Source organism: Nansenia antarctica (assembly GCF_963989245.1).
Source record: "Nansenia antarctica genome assembly, chromosome: 6".
NCBI classification, from domain to species: Eukaryota; Metazoa; Chordata; class Actinopteri; order Argentiniformes; family Microstomatidae; genus Nansenia; species Nansenia antarctica.
This window is the reverse complement of record NC_137676.1, coordinates 18,469,351-18,487,542: the sequence shown is the minus strand read 5'-3', so window position 1 is coordinate 18,487,542 and position 18,192 is coordinate 18,469,351. Positions and strand designations below refer to the sequence as shown.

Sequence of the window (18,192 nt, the reverse complement as noted above, 5' to 3'; positions counted from 1 at the left end):
TAATAGTGATGTGAGAAATGCACCAAAGCGACTGAGAAAACTGTATTATACACAACAGTGTTGTGTTGTGTATATGTGAGTGAGACTGTGGTCTACAGTGATATACAGAAAAAACATTATATACAATATTATACATATATTTTTGTTGTCAGGACTTGTTTAGTTATTGTCATTTCGCAGAGTCACCTCAATAAAGCAAATGAACAAATGGAACATTTGCGAACAGTTCTGTAACAAAACGCTGTTACTTTTCCTCACACATGTGTAAGTGGAAATCCTTGGCCTTTCCTGTGGTCCTCGCAAATAAACCAGAATAACTCGTTTCTAAAGTCAGTTCCATTCACTTGATATAATGGTTGAAGCATGGGGGATGGTAATCTAAATTCAAAGGATCTAAAACAATTGTGGCTTGTTTTTCCAATGAGGCCAACAAGGTCTTTGAATTTAGCCCTGCCATGACTAATCTCAAGTATATTGCAGGCAATAGACCTCAATTTATCCCTATACTTGTAGGGCAACTTAGAAACAATAAGCCTGAGGTTTGATGGGCTATCAAGCTCTTCCAGATAGTGCAAGTCTTGCATGGCATTGTTGCATCCTCTCAAATACAGTGCATAGGCCTGTAGTGACTTTCCATCTTCAGCCTTTATGCTTGGCCAGTTCAAGGCTTTATTTATATATATAATAACGTATGCATGTATGTAACGAGACTGCGGGAGTTTTCATTACTAACGAATGAAAGTTGATTATCATTATTAAAAAATAACTGTAATATATATTGCAATGTTGTCCCTTTCACACATAGTTCCAAGTAATTTCCTTGGAATCCCAAGCTGTGTTGACCAGGTATCGAGACACAACAGCAGGGGAGGGGTGGGGGAAGGGAGGGGAGGGAGGGGTTACATCACCCTCTGTAGAACATCTTCTATCTAATCGGCGCACTGTGCTAAAATGCAATGCAAACAAAACAACACAGGACAGACAGCAGTGCAGTGATGCGTTTTATATTATATTCTTTGAACAACAGAACGGGACAGGCGCCAGAAACTGCCATAATATACCATACATATATCTGCCATATATCGTACCTCCGTTTTATATTGAGAAATATGATGATAAATACATATAGGGCGGAGGTATGCTATGTGGTGTGTGGCTAGATATTTTCATGTAGCACTGTGACTGCGGGGGAACCCGATGTCTTTGTTCATTGATCGGAAACGATCGAGAGCCATCAACCCTCCCCCCATCAAGCGCATGTCTTATTGAGTCAACACGAGTTGACTCGCTGGAACGAGACAGACTGATACACACCACACCTCTGCCATATCATACATCGGTCCCACATGTATTTATTTACCATCATATTTTTCAATATAAAACGGTATGATATGGCAGATATATATGGTAGCCTACATTGCAGTCGTCCCGCAGTTCTAGTAGATCGCCGACATCATGTTATTTGATGTACATTTCACGGCAAGATAATTCCGATTTGTGGCAAACACCCAACAATTGTTCGTTCACTAAACATTATAACATGAACACAGTTATAGCACCAGTTCCTAGCACCTAGTTTCCTAGCACCAGGGGAGCCCCCCCTCCCAAATTTCGTTGTTTGGTACCTGTACTATATCAATGACAAATAAAGACCATTCATTCATTCATTCATTCAAACAATGACAGTTACAGTCTCGCTCAAACTGTAGCGAGATTAGGAGACTACTAATTGAGAAAAAGAAAAGAAAATACATGAAAGAAAGGAGAGAAAGAGTACAGAATGATAAATCCGCTAATGTGTGTAATGAAAAGTGTGACAATGTTGAAAGACATGATGTCATAATCAAAATATAAAACCTGGTTGGATAAAATAAGATTCTGTTGTGATTGTGTTGACATTGTTGTGATGTCAAAAGAGATCTTGGTTATGTAATGTGTAAAGTGGAGAGGAGATTGATCGGAACTGCGGGAGTTTTCATTACTAACGAATGATGGTTGATTATTATTATACAAAAATAATAGTAATAAATATTGCAATATTGTGTTATCATAGTTATGAGCTTCACAGTGATAACGTCTGTTTATTTGTCGTGAACTTCACGCCGGCCGTGCCCGTAACATCAGCAGACAATCGACTGCTGTAAGCTTGTAAGCGTTGAAACCTGCTTGGCAGCTTTGAAACCCGCTTGGCAGCTTTGAAACCCGCTTGGCTCGCTCATTAATTGGCAGCTATTGTTTGCTAATGGGAAACGATCAATAAGATTACCCTCCCCCGTGTATCAACCATCAAGTGATTGTAACTCACTTTAGAAACTAGTTCTTAGCCTACACGTTTCTTTGTCAAATACATGCTCTGCATGTTTCTCTAAAATGCATAAAGTTCCTATAAGCAGAGAAGTGGGGAAATTATTAGAGCAATCTGATGAAGCTTGAGTCAGCTGAGAACGAACTATGGAACAGATTAAATGCTATATATGGAGAGGAGATTGATTGAGAGTGCGGGAGCTTTACTAATGAATGAAAGTTGATTATCATTATTAAAAAAGAATAGTAATAAATATTGCAATATTGTGTTATCATAGTTATGAGCTTCACACAGTCTGTTTATTTGTCGTGAACTTCACGCCGGCCCTAACATCAGCAGACACATGAACACAGTGAGGATTCAAACCAACAAAAATAATTAATACACATCATTTCATTTATAATGTGCAGTAAACAAACAAAATAATGTATACTCTCTGCAATTGGCTACTATACAATGGTGCCAAAATCAACTATCCAAATATGAATCTGCGTATATCTATGTACAACCTTGATTGAACCAAGATTCATAGACAGATTGTCCCTTTTGCATATCATCATAATAGGCATTCGTGTCATCATGTTCTTTACACATTACATAACCAAGATTTATTTTGCAATCACAACAATGTCAACACAATCACAACAGAATCTTATTTAATCCAATCAGGTTGTATATATAATCTATATATATAATCTATATATTGGTTTCAATATACCTCCATAGCAGTCTACAGTCTAATTTAGCTATATATAATTACATTATGAGAACATCAGTATTTTTACGCCTTTGGTTGTATTGTCTGAACGAACATTGATTGGGAGACATACTGTACAGTTTATCATTTTCATAACTGTCTGCACATATACATATCTTATTTTGATTGTTATTGTAGCCTATATATAAACACAAATATCAGTCTTATGCACTGTGTCTCATTCAGCACTGAAGCCTGAATTTGAGCACAGTGTGTGCCCCCTTGCTACCTCTGCTGATATAAAAGAGAATTGCAGGCTTGGAGAAATAGATGGCAGCCACAAGTACACAGACACACACAGAAATACTGCTAAAACGCTTTATACTAACTCGATTTTGAAAATGTAAAAATGCTGGGTGGTAGAACGCACATATCTAGGAAAAGTCATGAAAGGAGGGTCCTGAAATGTGATCGAGTGCAAAGGTAGAATTTTTTTTGTACTCACTGGTGCTGTTTAACACCTCACGGCTGTTCTAGTGATAAACAAAGTCAGATATTTACCAACCACAACAACCACTTTTTTTTATTTTTTTTTATTTTTTTTCCAGATTTTATCCCTTTTTTCACCCAATTTGGTAGTCAATTGAACCCAACCTAGCATCCAATTATCCCCTGCCTATTGCGAGGGATCCGCCGCACGACCCCGCGGCCGGCAGTCCCAGAGGAGGCCGCCAGGCAGACTAGCTGACTGGCTCCTCGAGCCCAGCACCGTTATTCCAGCACCAGACGGGGGCGCTGTTGCGCGACGGATCCTTGTCCGGAACTACTCCTATACCCCCCTCGGGAGCAGCCGCCCAATATGCCGTTCCCCGTGTGGACATTCCAGTTCCAAAGCGATATTCCATGACAGAGTGCCTGGGTGTGTTCTAGAATGTAGGCTATACCACTCTGGGTGTAATTGTGTTTTAAAATGATTTTTCATTTTACATCTACCAAGAATTATTATCAAGAGTTTCTCTGTGTTCTGAAGTGGCACCAACAGCAAACGCCATTGCGTCACCATATTCTTGGTAGGGAGGTGATGGCTGTCTGACTAAAATCACTAAAAGTGTATACATTTAGGCTCACATAAGGATGGGGGGAGGGGAGGGGGCGGGGGGAAGGGGAAGCAAGGTTGTGTTAATACAGCAGACAGGATGTTATCATTATAACTCAATTATAACTTTAATATACTAATATAGCTCTGTCACAGGGTGTAGTCACACACTGACTGCATCATGCTCTATGTACAACACACTGCTCGTTTCAACACTGTACCTCGTCACAGGGCAAGCACCTCTAGCACCACCTAGTGGCAGAGAGAGGGTGAGTACAAGCGAGGTGCTGTGTGCTCGTTGTTGCAAGGCAAGGCAAGCCGCCGTCCCCTTCTAAAGGCAAAGCAGCAGGATACAACATACTGTATATAACATACTGTACAGCATGGGAGGGACAGAGATTCAAAAACCTGGTCAGAGAAGAAGAAGAGAGGGAAGGAGGTAGGGAGAAATGGAGAGAGGGAGTGAGGGAGAAATGGAGGGATGGAGAGAGGAAGAGGGAGTGAGGGAGGGAGGGTGGGAGGTAGGTAGGGAGGTAGGGAGAAATGGAGGGATGGCGAGAGGGAGAAATTGAGGGATGGAGAGATGGAGGGAGGGAGGTAGAGAGAAATGGAGGGATGGAAAGATGGCCAGTGCTTAGACCGCTACACCACCGCGGGGCCTCACTTTGGGTTTTGTTCAATAGAATGAAGGCAGGGGTGGAGATATTTGCTGATGCATTTTTCAAAAGGCACCTTGTTTAAAGTCATCATCCGCAATTTTTTTTGTTTCTGTAGTGTCAAGTAATGTGACTTGGGGTGTTAGTCGTGGGGCGTTAGTAGGATGCGGTGTGAGTGACCTACCCTGACTTCTTGGTCTTGTGTGGGAGCAGATCCTTGTTGTTTTTGGAGAGCTGAATAGCTGGCAAAGGCTCCTGAGCCCCCTCTTCCTCTTGCAAGACACTGTTATCTAGGGTCATGACAGTAGAGTCTCCACCACACTAAAATATGAAATAGAATCAGTTATTTAGAATTAGTAAGTAGTAGTCACCATATTTAATACACCAAAAAAGTGTGTCAGTGCCATCAGGAAGTTTGAGTTGGGGATGGGTATGAGGTTCCCACACGGCTACACCAGAGAAAGTGTGAGTGCCATTAGTAACTATTAGTGGGCTATGGGGTCCAATTTTGGGATAACGGCAGTGACTAGAGAAGTGAACTGGCTCCCCTACAGTCACCAGTTCAAATGATCAGTGGCATTCGCAGCCCTCAAACCAGCAACTCTCCAGTTAATAGCAGAATGCCCTCACCACTGTGCCACTAGGGATGCTGGATATTGGTTAATTGAACTTAATTTACATGGCAAGATGCAGTTCTCTCCGGCAGTGACAAAATTGTCTTCACCACCCTAAACATGAATAGGCTATATGCCGAAGCTCCTCTACTTCCTGAAAGTAAACGGGCGTCTTTGCTTCCTGTCTTGTACTATTGGATTAAGTGATTAATCAGGTGTGTGCTGGGTGTGCCCAATGTGTGCTGCACATCTGATTAATCACTTAATCCAATAGTAAAGGACAGGAAGCAAAGATGCCAGTTTCCTTTCAGGAAGTAGTATCTATATATATGCCTCCCCAATTGTCCTGGTGAAAAAGAAAGATGGCAGCCTCCGTATGTGTGTAGACTATCGCCAACTGAACAGCAGAACACGGAAGGATGCCTTTCCTTTACCTCACATTGAGGAGTCATTGGATGCCTTGTCTTGTCCTAACCCTACTCTGAGAGGGCTTGAAGTAGAAGACATCTCTTAAATGTTTAACCATTAGGGGGATGTAAAATGTCCATCCTTGCTGGCTTCCTTCCTTCCTGGACCAAGTGAGATCGGCTATCACATTTAGAGGAGAGGAGGGGAGGAAGGATATATGTTTTCACAGTGTTGGAACGAGGCCATAATTATTACTTACATAAGAGGGTTAAGCACGCCCTCAGCAGGCTGTCAACCTGTCTGTCTGTCTGTACATGTGTACACCAAACACCTGGGAAGAGCATTTACAAGTATAGTAAGAACAAAATGTTTGTAGCCTGGGTATCTGTGTATATGTCTGTCTGGTTTAGACCATACTACGTAGGTGCCTCGCTCAAGCAGCAACACGTTGTCTAAAGCAAAAACAGAATGCTCCCAGGTGAACACACTTGAGCAAATTGGGTTTTGAATTATTCTCCATAAGGGATGTGTAAATATTGATATAAATAGTTGGTTGTTGATACTACATTCACAAGGTGAATGTCACCTGGATGATGTTCTCTTAATACAGTAAAGTGCCTTGTTGTGTAATTGTTCTATAAACAAAGGTGGTAAAAAAGACAATCAGAATTAATGGAAATTTTGCACAGGGAATTAATGATTCTCTAAAAAAAAAAAGAAACAGTATTTTATTATGTAATGTTCTAGCAACAAAATCTATTTTATTAAATCTTAATGAAGCCAAAGCTGACTTTGTGTGTGTGTGTGTGTGTGTGTGTGTGTGTGTGTGTACACAAACTGATCAGCCTCGAATAAGACAATAACTAATGATGTAAATGCTATACTGCTCAATATCAAACAGAAACAATCGCAAACACGAAACAACCGCCTCTTTGTTTCTACAGACACGGCGAAGAGACAAACTATAACACAGTGATTACCAACAGCCTCTAGCTGCATCCTCACTAAAACACTTTTCTCAAACAGGAAACAGGAGGATTTTTGTTTGGCCTCAACCTGAACCATTCAAACAACAAGCTCACAAACGTCACTATCAACAACATAACACCTTCGAAAACTGAAACAGGCAATAAATAGAGCTTGGTTTGTTTTTTAAACCCCAAACATGAACATGAGGCCATAGCTGTAAGAGTGTAGCCAGAGGCTGTAGGCCTAGTCAGGGGCTCACTGTCTCAGTGTCTGCTGGTTCAGGCTGGGTCTGTCTCAGTGTCTGCTGGTTCAGGCTGGGTCTGCCTCCTCGCCTCACCCAGCTCCTCCTCTAGGTGGCAGAGCTGAGCCAAGTTCAGCTGCTCTACAGACACAGACCCAAAACACACACAAGCATTATCAGGGTATATACAGGAATCTTGAGGTTAATTTCAATACCTTTCTAAGACTTTTTAAAGACCTTGTCAATATTTTTCCAGACCTCACCGCCACTTCGAGCTGTAACCGTTTACATCAGTGACACCTTTAACTTAACAGTTTTAGTTTGCAATAGACTAGACCACTATCATAGAATTTCCGGTTCATCTTTGTTTTTTTATAAAACTAATAAATTATTTTACTCAAAGTTTTTAGGACTGAAATTATTTGGACAGTCTAATTCAGAAAAATACCTACAAAAATTCAAGACCTCATAAAATCGTGATAAGACTTTTTTTTTATTATTATTATTTTTTCTTTTTCTGAGTGGGGCAGTCCCACTCATATTTTTAATTTTTAATTTGACAGATACAGTGAAGATTTAGACAGGAAGGAGGGGTGAGAGAGAGAGGAGGGATTACATGCAGGATATGTCCCGGCCGGAATTCGAACCGGGGACCCTGCGGTTACATGGTCGACGCTTAACCCGCTACGCCACCTAAGCGCCCCAAGACTTTTTAATACTTATTAAAACCTGTCGACACAGTGCTGAACGTGGAACGCTCAGTTGTTAGGAGCGCCGCAAACTGGAGTCGGAGAGTGGCTGTATGGCACCTAGTAGGTTTACCACAGTACCTTTGATCAGCGTGCGTAAAGTTCTACTTTTCCGAATAGTCACCAAGGCACGCTGCAAGCGCCCCGTTGTCCAGCTGAAGCCCCGTAATATGGGATTGTAGTGCTGCACACCTGGATTTTATAACATTGTATTTGATAACGTTTATTCCGTTCTGCTTTTATTTGATAGTCGGGGTCTTATAGGGCTCTCCCAACCCGAGGTGCTCTCCGCGCTCTCTTCCTGCTGATTGCGCGATTTCCTCTGTGTGTGTGTGTGTGTGTGCGTGCTCCGTAGTAGTATGCAGTTATGGAATTTATTGTAATAAAGTTTATCTGGTAGGTATTACACCTGGATAGGCTGAGAGCCGCTGCCACCACCTTTGTTTTACCGGTCTGGTCCGGATGTCAGAACCCTGAGAATACCACTCACACGACCACAGTGTACCAAAAAGATATATCACTTTATTTAATAAAATACAAGTTCAAGTTCATCAGCTCTGCGCGGGTTACTAGTGGGCCGCTAGGAGACCGGCCCTACCACGACCTATCCCCCCTCCACACAGTCTGTTCCCCCCCCCGGGCAGCCCTCGCTCGGGAGCGGAGCGGAGCGAATTACGTGTGAAATTAGCATGCTAGCAGGTGTTTTCATATAAAATGTTATATATTATATAGCTGACTAGTGAGCCTGCATCAACCTTAATGCTATTCAAGTGCAAGAAGATTACATTTGTCTTCGCAGTTTAAGATACACACATTAATCTGCTGCGGTAGTAAACACAGCGCAGTAGAATGACGTCACAGGCGGTCAGATATTGGCCCTAGTCTGGAACGCACGTCGAACGTTCGAACGATTAGCAAACGATTAGCAAGAGCGTTCGAATGATTAGGCCGTTGATGGCCCTGCCAGGATTTGGCAGTGCCAGGTTTTGGCATGACAGAACCAGTATCCAGCAGCACCTTGATGCGATTGACCAGAGCCAACAAGCATATCTTCTAGCAGTGGGGACCAGGAGGAGCATCATCCATGCGTACTTCATCATCCTGGACAAGCGAGCCTTGCCGTGCAAGTCAACAAGTGCTCTTGGTGCCTTCGATGAGCTGTTCAAGACTCACTTCGTTTTTTGTACTGCTTACAATACATCTCTGCGCAGCATGTACACCTTTATCCAGACAACTGTGTACAACATAGACATAGGTAAGGTGAAGGAAACTCCAAGGGTTGCTGAGCTTAGAGCCAAACTCCTGCACTAATGCCTTAGAGGTAAACTGCACTGATGCCTGTTATATGTTTTGTTTGCCATGCTACTCATGGAAGTACCAACTTGCTTGTGAGGCATCTCAAGTTGGTACATGGAATGTGCCCTGGTAGAACTCTTAGACTAAAATGTGGTCAAGCAGATTGTTGTCGTGTATTTGGTACCTTTTCAGGCTTTAGGAAGCATTTGAACAAGACACATGCAGGAGACTGTCCAATTTTGTTAAACGCTAACTTTGATGCTAATGCAGATAATCCAGCTATTGATAATCAGCCAAGTAATGTTGATTTGCCTTCCAATTCTAGTTGTAGCCATGTTGTACCAATATGTAACAAGAATGTACATGAAATGTGTGCATCTGCTATTGCACAACTGCAGGCTGCAGGTGTAGGTCAAAACACTGTAAATAGTTTTGTATCTTCAATGGAAGAAGTTGTTGAAGAGATACAGGGTCAAGTTAAAGACGCAGCTACATTATCTTCAAACGACCCAGAAACTGTACGAAAAATCGAACAGTCTTTTCAGAATATTAAAAATCCTTTCACATCGTTGAATTCAGTATCAAAACGAAGTGCTTATTTTAGACAAAAATGGGGAACAGTTCAACCAGTTGAGAAAGTCATTGGCGTTAGATTTGACAATAGAAGAAATAAAACAACTGGAACTTATGATCAAAGAGTCATAACTGATAAATTTACTTATGTTCCAATTCTCGAGACATTGCAGTCAATTTTTAAGAACCCAAACACAAGTGGCATGTTTCACTCAGAGCATGATTCTAAAGATGGAGTTTACTATGATTTGGAAGATGGACTATATATGAAGAGACATCCTCTCTTTTCTAAAGAGAAAGTCAGTACAAATTCAGCTTTTTTACGATGACTTTGAGATAGCTAATCCATTGGGATCAAAGAAGGGTATTCACAAGTTGGGGGGTATATATTTTACTTTGAGAAATTTCCCACCAAAGTTTAATTCAATGTTGGTAAATGTACACTTATGTGCACTCTTTTATACCCAGCCAGGACCTTAAAACCTATGGCTTTGATTCCATTCTTGAGCCAATAGTAAGCGATTTGAAAGTACTTGAGACTGAGGGTATTGCAGTTCCGTTTTTCAGTGGTCATATACATGGCAGTATTGTCCAAGTAACTGGAGATAATCTCGGTATACATTGCCTGTTTGGTTTTGTGGAATCATTTAGTGCTCGTTATTGCTGCCGTTTTTGTCTCACTGAGAAAGGGGATTTTCAAACTGTGTTCTCTGAGGATGACCCAAGAGTGACTTTACGGACAAAACACACACTCAGACCATTGTCAAACTGTGCAGTCAAACCCAACAACACCTCGTGTACGGTGTGAAGGCTGCTTGCTTACTGAACTCTGCAGTATTTCAATACTACTGAAAATTTTTCGGTTGATATAATGCATGACATTTTAGAAGAAGAGTTGCGCAATTTGAGGTAAAACTTGTGTTACAGTATATACAAGCCAACTTTGTAACTGCAAAAGAGGTGTACAGTAGAATTCATTCATTTAACTATGGGTACACAGAGAGGAGGAATCGTCCACCTGCAGTCAAATTGGATGATGGGAGCAATGATTTGGGCCTAAATGCTACTCAGACTTGGTGTCTTCTCCGTAATTTGCCATTGATATTTGGGGATCTGGTACAGGAAGGTGATAAATATTGGCAGCTGCTTCTCTTACTACTACAGATAGTAAATATAGGGCCGGTTTCAGAGACAAGGCTTAAGCCTAGTCCTGGACTAAATCACACTTTCAATGTAAAATCTCCATTGAAGATGTTTTTTAGTCTAGGATTAGGCTTAAGCCTTGTCTGTGAAACCGGCCCATAGTGTTTTCTCCTATTCTAACAGAGGGTATGACTATCTATCTTAAACACTTAATAGCTGAACATCATAGGCTTTTCAAGTATTTGTTTCCTGATAGAAATCTCTTACCGAAACACCACTTCATGATACATTATCCTCGTTGTATACGGAATATTGGGCCCATTCTTCACTCATGGTGTATAAGCTAAACACTTTCTTTAAAAAGCAACTGAAGAGTTTTAAGAATGTCACTATGACCTTAGCCAACAAACACCAACATTACATGGCATATAATTGGGAAACATTCAGCCAGGATAGATAAACTATAGGTCCAGGAAAGATGTCAAGGGTCAATGACCCGATTGCTGTCAAGTTGAATGTCTCAGTGCTCACATATGTTTTGTCAGTTAAATGGGTGAAGTACCATGGTACAGAATATCGTCTTGATTTGGTCATGTGGTGAATTTGTCAGTGAAATGCCAGTATTTTACCAAATTAAGGATATTGTTGTGAAAGAGGAGACTGTTTTTTTGGTTGGGTCAGCTCTTGAAACCATATGTTTTGATGATCATATGCATGCATTTAACGTTGTTTTGAAGCAAAGTCCACCATGCAAGGTATTTCATGTGAGTGACATCATGTACCACAAACCTTTTGATCTGCTCATGTCATATGGAGCAAGGGATTCTTTTGACTACATTGTCCCCTACTGTCAGTTGATAACAGTTTAAGTAAAAGGTGGACATCCTGAGTTTCAGCCCTGGCTAAAAGCTATGGACAAATTCTTTCTTTTTATTTATTTTTTGTCTGTCCATAGAAACCAAAATGATTATTTTATTTACTTTTAAATTGGTCGGTGCGATTTGTATAGGCCTATAGGTCAAATGTTATGTTTGATTTGTTTGTTCTTAAATAAACATTTTAAGAACATATTTTAATGTTTTAAACATTTTTCTTGAATGTATTGTGAATTCCAAGTGCTTTGATTTCCATTTACAAGGGAGATAGTAATTACATTGTAATTTACAACACTGGACAGAGTTAAAACACATGTTTACACTAATAAGAATCACCCCAGATCAACACTAGTGAGTAATTACATTAACACTGGACAGAGTTAAAACCCATTTTTACACTAGTAAGAGTCACCTCAGATCAGCACTAGTGAGTAATTACATTAACACTGGACAGAGTTAAAACCCATTTTTACACTAGTAAGAGTCACCTCAGATCAGCACTAGTGAGTGTCAATATAACACGTGAAAAGAAGAGAGAGAGTATGAGAGATCAGCTCGGCATGATGGCCATAGAGCTGGAGAAAGCTCAGAAAAAGGTAAGCCTACAGTACAGACACTTCAATTAATAATTGGACTTATTGACATAATTTAATTGAAAACAGGTCAAAAAGAGTTGATCGTCATGTTATGAAGCCTGAAGTTGTTGTCATTGTGTGGTTTTGTATTTTTATATCATATCTGTTGTTTCAGTCAAATTAAATTGCCATTAAAGGCCCGCCACAGGCTCAGTTTCTTCCCATCAGCCGCCAGGCTGCTAAATGACTCTGGCTTCCCCCTCCCCCCCCGCCTCCAAGCCTGCCCAGGACTGAACATGCACTGGACCTTGAATAACTCTGCACTGCACTTTATATACAGCACTATCCATGCACTGTCTGTCCTGTGTTGTCCTGTTTTTGCATTTGTGTTTGTACTTGTTTTGTTCATGTAGCCTATATGTGAAAAAAGCATAAATGCACCTTCTGTAAATGTCACAACAAATTCCTATATGTGTCAAGCATAATGGCAATAAACGTTATCTGAATCTGAATCTGAATCTGAGAGGATTCTTTAAATTCATCAAGACAAAGACCAGGACAGGCCTGACAAGAAAGTGAATGACAGAAAAGACAGAGGGAAGAAAAAGGAGTCCTGCTAAGGATGATCGTTATCCTTCTTATTAAATATTGTCAAACCCTCTCCACCATCCCCTTCCCCCTTAGTGTGTACTTTTTATGACCACACTTGGATTGTCCTTAAAGCCTTATTATTGCATTCTCTGCCAAATCTATTGACAGATAAATAAACTTTTGATTATTTCCTAAACACCATGACTGAAGTACTATGTTTATAATACACCCACTCATTCAAGTTCACGTTGTTCTAGTAGTTCAGTGAAACCATATAAGATATAGTGAAACAATCAATATATCACAATTATTGCATTTGTAGGAAAATAATTTCTTAGGCCTATTTCAAATTTGTAATTGTATTTATTATTAGGTTAAGTGTAGCAGATCCATCACCACTAGGGAATATTGGGAAGTGCAATGTTACTTTAACATTGCCTTTCCCACTCTCCCTTCAGGTTGAGACACCCATGGCAGTATAACTCACATAATCAGCCAAAGCTTTGTGAAACATTTACAATCTGAATTCATCTCGATTCTACTCAATTCAACTCTACTCGTAATTGCGTAGACATCCAGTGGTAAGCCTAAATGGATTTATGTTGGACATTTCTCATGGTCCCAAATTGGAAACTAAAACGTTGATGAACTTGTTACCATTATAGTTTCTACAATCTACATGATTGCAGCTAGAACCCATAATAAACGTTTATTCCTGCTAAAACAAATGACAAGGATGACCCACGCCCCACCACGGCTGTCCAGACGCTCAACTCATGGGCGGTCCTTGTTACCATGGTTTCGTATAAAACAGAAGTTGTGATTTATTTCGGTAAAGGTAGCCTGCGGTTTGCACACGTTGTCTCGCTATCCCGGACAGCTCCAGACTGTTGCTGGCAACGGTGCTTGATGGCTTTCTTCGGGATTACACATTTGGGCTATCAAAATCCCATTGGAGATAAAATGTTACTGAATCCAAGAAGAGAATCGGCTTCCTGCGGTGAGTAGTAGCCACTAGCCAGACAAGTGAGGAGCGCTTTTATTTGCGTATCAGTAAGTAAGCTAACGCGTTAGCCAGCTAGCCCGTTGTTTGGAAGTTTGCCCTGTCCATTACTTCTGTACCTATAACGTCTGTGTTAACTCACTTTTAAACGATTGTAGTTGTATCAGTGCAGTGATTTCTAGCTATGGATGATTGTAAGTATTCAGTCTACAGTAGGCCTACTACACCTCCCTCTACAGATGATGAGTTTGATTCAAGAAACTGGACTAAACAGTCAGGACTGCTGCCCCCCATTCAAGTCCAGAGGGGACCCCCCAAATGTACAGACACATGCAGCATCTACAACCAGCCGATCCCCTACAGCCCAGACATACACAAAGGAAGCCAGGAGCGGTACAGAGAGATGCTCAAACGGGTTCAGACACCCAGATGTAAGTTAACAGTAGAGGAAGCTTTTTTTTTTTTAACTGCATGGAAATAGAATGAGTTGGACAGACATGCTCTCTCAGACCTGAACTGTGCCATTAAGAAAGAAAGTCAAGACGTCAGTTTGAATATAGTCAATATACTGTAACTGTATAGTGGTGGGGAGTCAGTCAAGCTTACTTTGAAATATCAGTACCAAGATCTGAATCAGATCTTTTCTTCCGTAGCCCCAAACCAGCTGTGCTCAGCGCCCGTGACGGACAACCAGCGGTATGGGTGGAGGATATCCAGCGGAGGCCAGGAAAGGATGCAGGAATCCTGGTCCCAAGTCACAAGATTCCCCCGCAAAAACAGCGAGATGACCAAGTGAGCACCATGTCTATCTTTGTCTTTTGATTGGTCAACTGTTGTCATAGAAATTGAGATGCCAGTGTTCTGCTCTCACTCTGCTTACATGTTTCTTTTCCTCAGGTTTGTGAAAGAGATGTCGATGACGGACCGAGAGTTCAGCTTATTCTAAATCCTCTCTCCAGCAGTGTCTCTTTCACTCACACACTCCCCCCACATGCATGCAAACACTCATGTTGGTACACACACACACACACACACACACACACACACACACACACACACACACACACACACACACACACACACACACACACACACTCCAAGATTAAAATGATGATAAAACACACTTTATGGAGAGGGTTTTCGTTTCTTCTTTGTTTTAAAGGTTAGTTCTTCTACTATGATACAGTAGTGTTATGAATAAACTGAGGAGCTGTTTTTGGGATGCATATGCATATGACCTCCACCCTTCATTATGAACAAACTGAGCCATATAGCATGTCAGTTGTCTGAATATGAGGTTGTGGCTGCTTTTTTCATAAAGCCGAACTGCCTTTGAATGTGTTATACAAACAAGCTTTTGGCTCCCTCTACTGGTATGAAATAATAATACCTACTTGTCAGGGGATAGTGTTTAAATAATTAGCAGTTGTCACTCTGTAAGATTGTTAGGGGATCGTTCCTATGGTTATCTCTTGTTATCTGGTGCAGTGTTACTGAGTGGTCTTTTGCTGCCAAGTGTGTGTGTGTGTGTGCTATGTATGGGCTATATTTTAGCTTTGTAGTTGTTATAGCGATAGCTACTGACAGCGACAACCTTGGAGACAGTGCTCCAGAGTTGTATTAAATAAATATTGTGCCTATACCATAAATGCTATCCAATCTGTATCTTATAAAGAAGTGTTTATGTCAATAAAACATTAACTGGACATGTTTGCTCATGATGCCGTTTTTCCTAATTAGTTTTAAAAGTTAGGAATTGGGTTTAAACAAATATTCAGACAGAACTGTCTGAAGTGAATTACTGAATGATTTATCAGGTACAATTACTTCCTGTCTTTCCTTTCTTCCATTCCACGTTTGTGTCAAGACCACATCTTAAGAATCCCATCATCCCCCCCCCTTCCTACACCAACAATTCCCTCATCACACTTCTTGTCCCTGTACTCCCTCTTATTATTCACTGTAAGTGCTTTTATTTGTAACTGCCATTTCCACAGTGCAGAGCTGAGCTCAAGGAAGTCCTGTGAAATGTAATGATCTCTGAGAGAGCCACTTGACCCGGGCAGCGACTCTGTTTCCAATTACAGGGTCATTGAGGCTGTCTGTCAGCACACACAATCTCAATGGAGGTTTTAAAAAATTCAGAGGATCTGGCTGTTAGCTACCAGGCATCTTTATCTTGAGCACTATATCTACCTCAGGGTAGAGATGGGTAGGACAAGTATACAAAACCACTCATGTATGAAAAGGTTATTGGGTAAAAGGGACTGCTTGCTTCGATAATCAGCCAATAGTAATAATCCTACCTTTTATAACTGGTGTTCACAAACAGCCATTAATATCACCACACAAAACTGATCAAAACAGCCATTGATTTATTTTTATTTTTTCATCAAGGGGAAATGTTATTTTTCTCTTTGTCATAGTCCTCAACTCTTCCTGTCCTTCACCTCAGGGAGAAAAAAATCAATCAAATAAAACAAAAAGAAGAGGGTAGGATTCATCAGGCCTGAGCAAAACACTGTTTCAGTAGTACTGGTTTGACCCTCCTCCCCTCCTATAAAAACATCCCAAGAGTCAACCTTCAACCCAAGGACAGGACAGCCCATAGAAATAGACTAGATAGAATGCACATTGTCATAAAAATCACGTCCATTCTATAAATGCTATTAGTACTGTATGTGAATCACTCCATCGGTCACGACCTCTTGACATGTACTGACCCCGACCTTAACTGTTCCTTGGCGGTCCCACACGCTCAAGGTCAAACATCATTGCACACGAGGGACCAATAGCGCAAGGCTGCATGAGCTGGCGTTGGTACAAACGTGATCAACTGTTAATTGCCGTTAAAAGTGTTGCAGAAAGGAGCAATAAGGGGTGTTTTCTGAGGATGTTACGACGGGAGACAGCCAAAGAAATGTGCTGCACAGCAAACTAAAACATGGAAGTCAATGTTTAGTCAATGCTGAGTTCACTAAAGGATTTCCATGAGCTTTCATGAACCAACTCTCTACTCTCCTTTCCCTCCCTCCCTCTCTTTCTCTCTCTCTCTCTTTCTCTCTCTCTCTCTCCCTCTCTCTTTCTCTCTCTCTCTCTTTCTCTCTCTCTATCTCTCTCTCTCCCTCTCTCTCTCTCTCTTTCTCTCTCTCTCTTTCTCTCTCTCTCTCTCTCTCTCTCTTTCTCTCTCTCTCTCTCTCTTTCTCTCTCTCCCTCTCTCTCTCTCTCTCTCTCTCTCTCTCTCTCTCTCTCTCTCTCTCTCTCTGTGTAGTCCACTTTCATGCAGCAGCCCAGACGTGGCAATCAGGCACGGTTCCTGTTTCAGCTGTGTTCTCCAGTGGTTTGTTCTATTAAGGCCATCAAATCTTACAGCAAGAGGACTTGTTTCAGTTCCCCTCAAAGACTGGTTGAATTACAAAATAACCACATTCATTGATTCTCTCCTGCCCTCCTCTCAAAGTAGCAGACTAGTGATAGAGAGACCAGTTGCCATACTGCTCGTTGTGCCATCTTCATCATCGTTATCATCGTTATCATCATCATCATCATCATCATCATCGTGTCTTATTCAGGAAAGGCCTGAAGCCTGGTAGTGAGGGGATCCGTTTACAAGCTGGCTGAGAGTAGAAGTACTGCAGTCGTGTTTGCTCGATAAAAGCGACAGAGTATAGTCCTTACATAACACATGTGTTAACTGTTCAGTCCTTCATAATTGGAGAATATGCACCAGTTGTATTTTGATACCACAGCGACAGCTGATGGGTGTGTGTGTGTGTGTGTGCTGTGATTATATCTACTGTGTATGGCCAGTGTTTGAAATACTGTACACCGGTGGTGAAGCAGCAAAGATTAGGTTTGGCTGCTGCAGTTGATCAGTTGGTACCAATGAGCTTGAGCTTACATCTGGCATTTTACAAGAAAGCATTCTGGTCTTTGATCCTTTTCGTTGGAATGGAATCACCATAATAAGCATAATAATTAATCAGAATCATAATAATAATAATAATAATAATAACAACAATAATATTAATACAAATGATGAATACAGAGGTGATACAAAATACCCAACGTTAAAACAAACAAACAAAAATGAAAAGAGGATACCACAATCAGACATGCTTTAGAGCAGATAAGTTTGGCAAGAAAGCAGTTTGTCGTATCATATAAACCTCACAGTGAAAATAGTTATGCCCCTTCAAGATTACAAAGCACAGTATTCAGTCATAATCTCTATATATATATACTTTTTTCCTTCTTTCCTTAGAAAAGACTCTCACTAGCAATTCAAACCTATGAGGCTGTCTGGTAGCGCTGCATCCCAATGCCAAGTGTTTCCCTGGATGGTTCTGGAACATCCTGTTTGTTCTGAATCCTTTCATTTCAATTTGCACCAAAAATACT

At 41.0% G+C, this 18,192-nt stretch overlaps 1 protein-coding gene across 1 annotated transcript; it reads left to right on the top strand.

The window, feature by feature from the left end:
• Positions 1-13,697: 13,697 nt before the first annotated feature.
• LOC308159978 (sperm microtubule inner protein 11-like) lies at positions 13,698-14,737 on the top strand (the record flags this gene model as incomplete). The annotated part of the gene is made up of 4 exons (XM_080533816.1): positions 13,698-13,788; positions 14,031-14,222; positions 14,445-14,583; positions 14,689-14,737. 4 exons carry the CDS (start codon positions 13,698-13,700, stop codon positions 14,735-14,737), a joined length of 471 nt encoding a protein of 156 aa, XP_080389942.1.
• Positions 14,738-18,192: the final 3,455 nt, after the last annotated feature.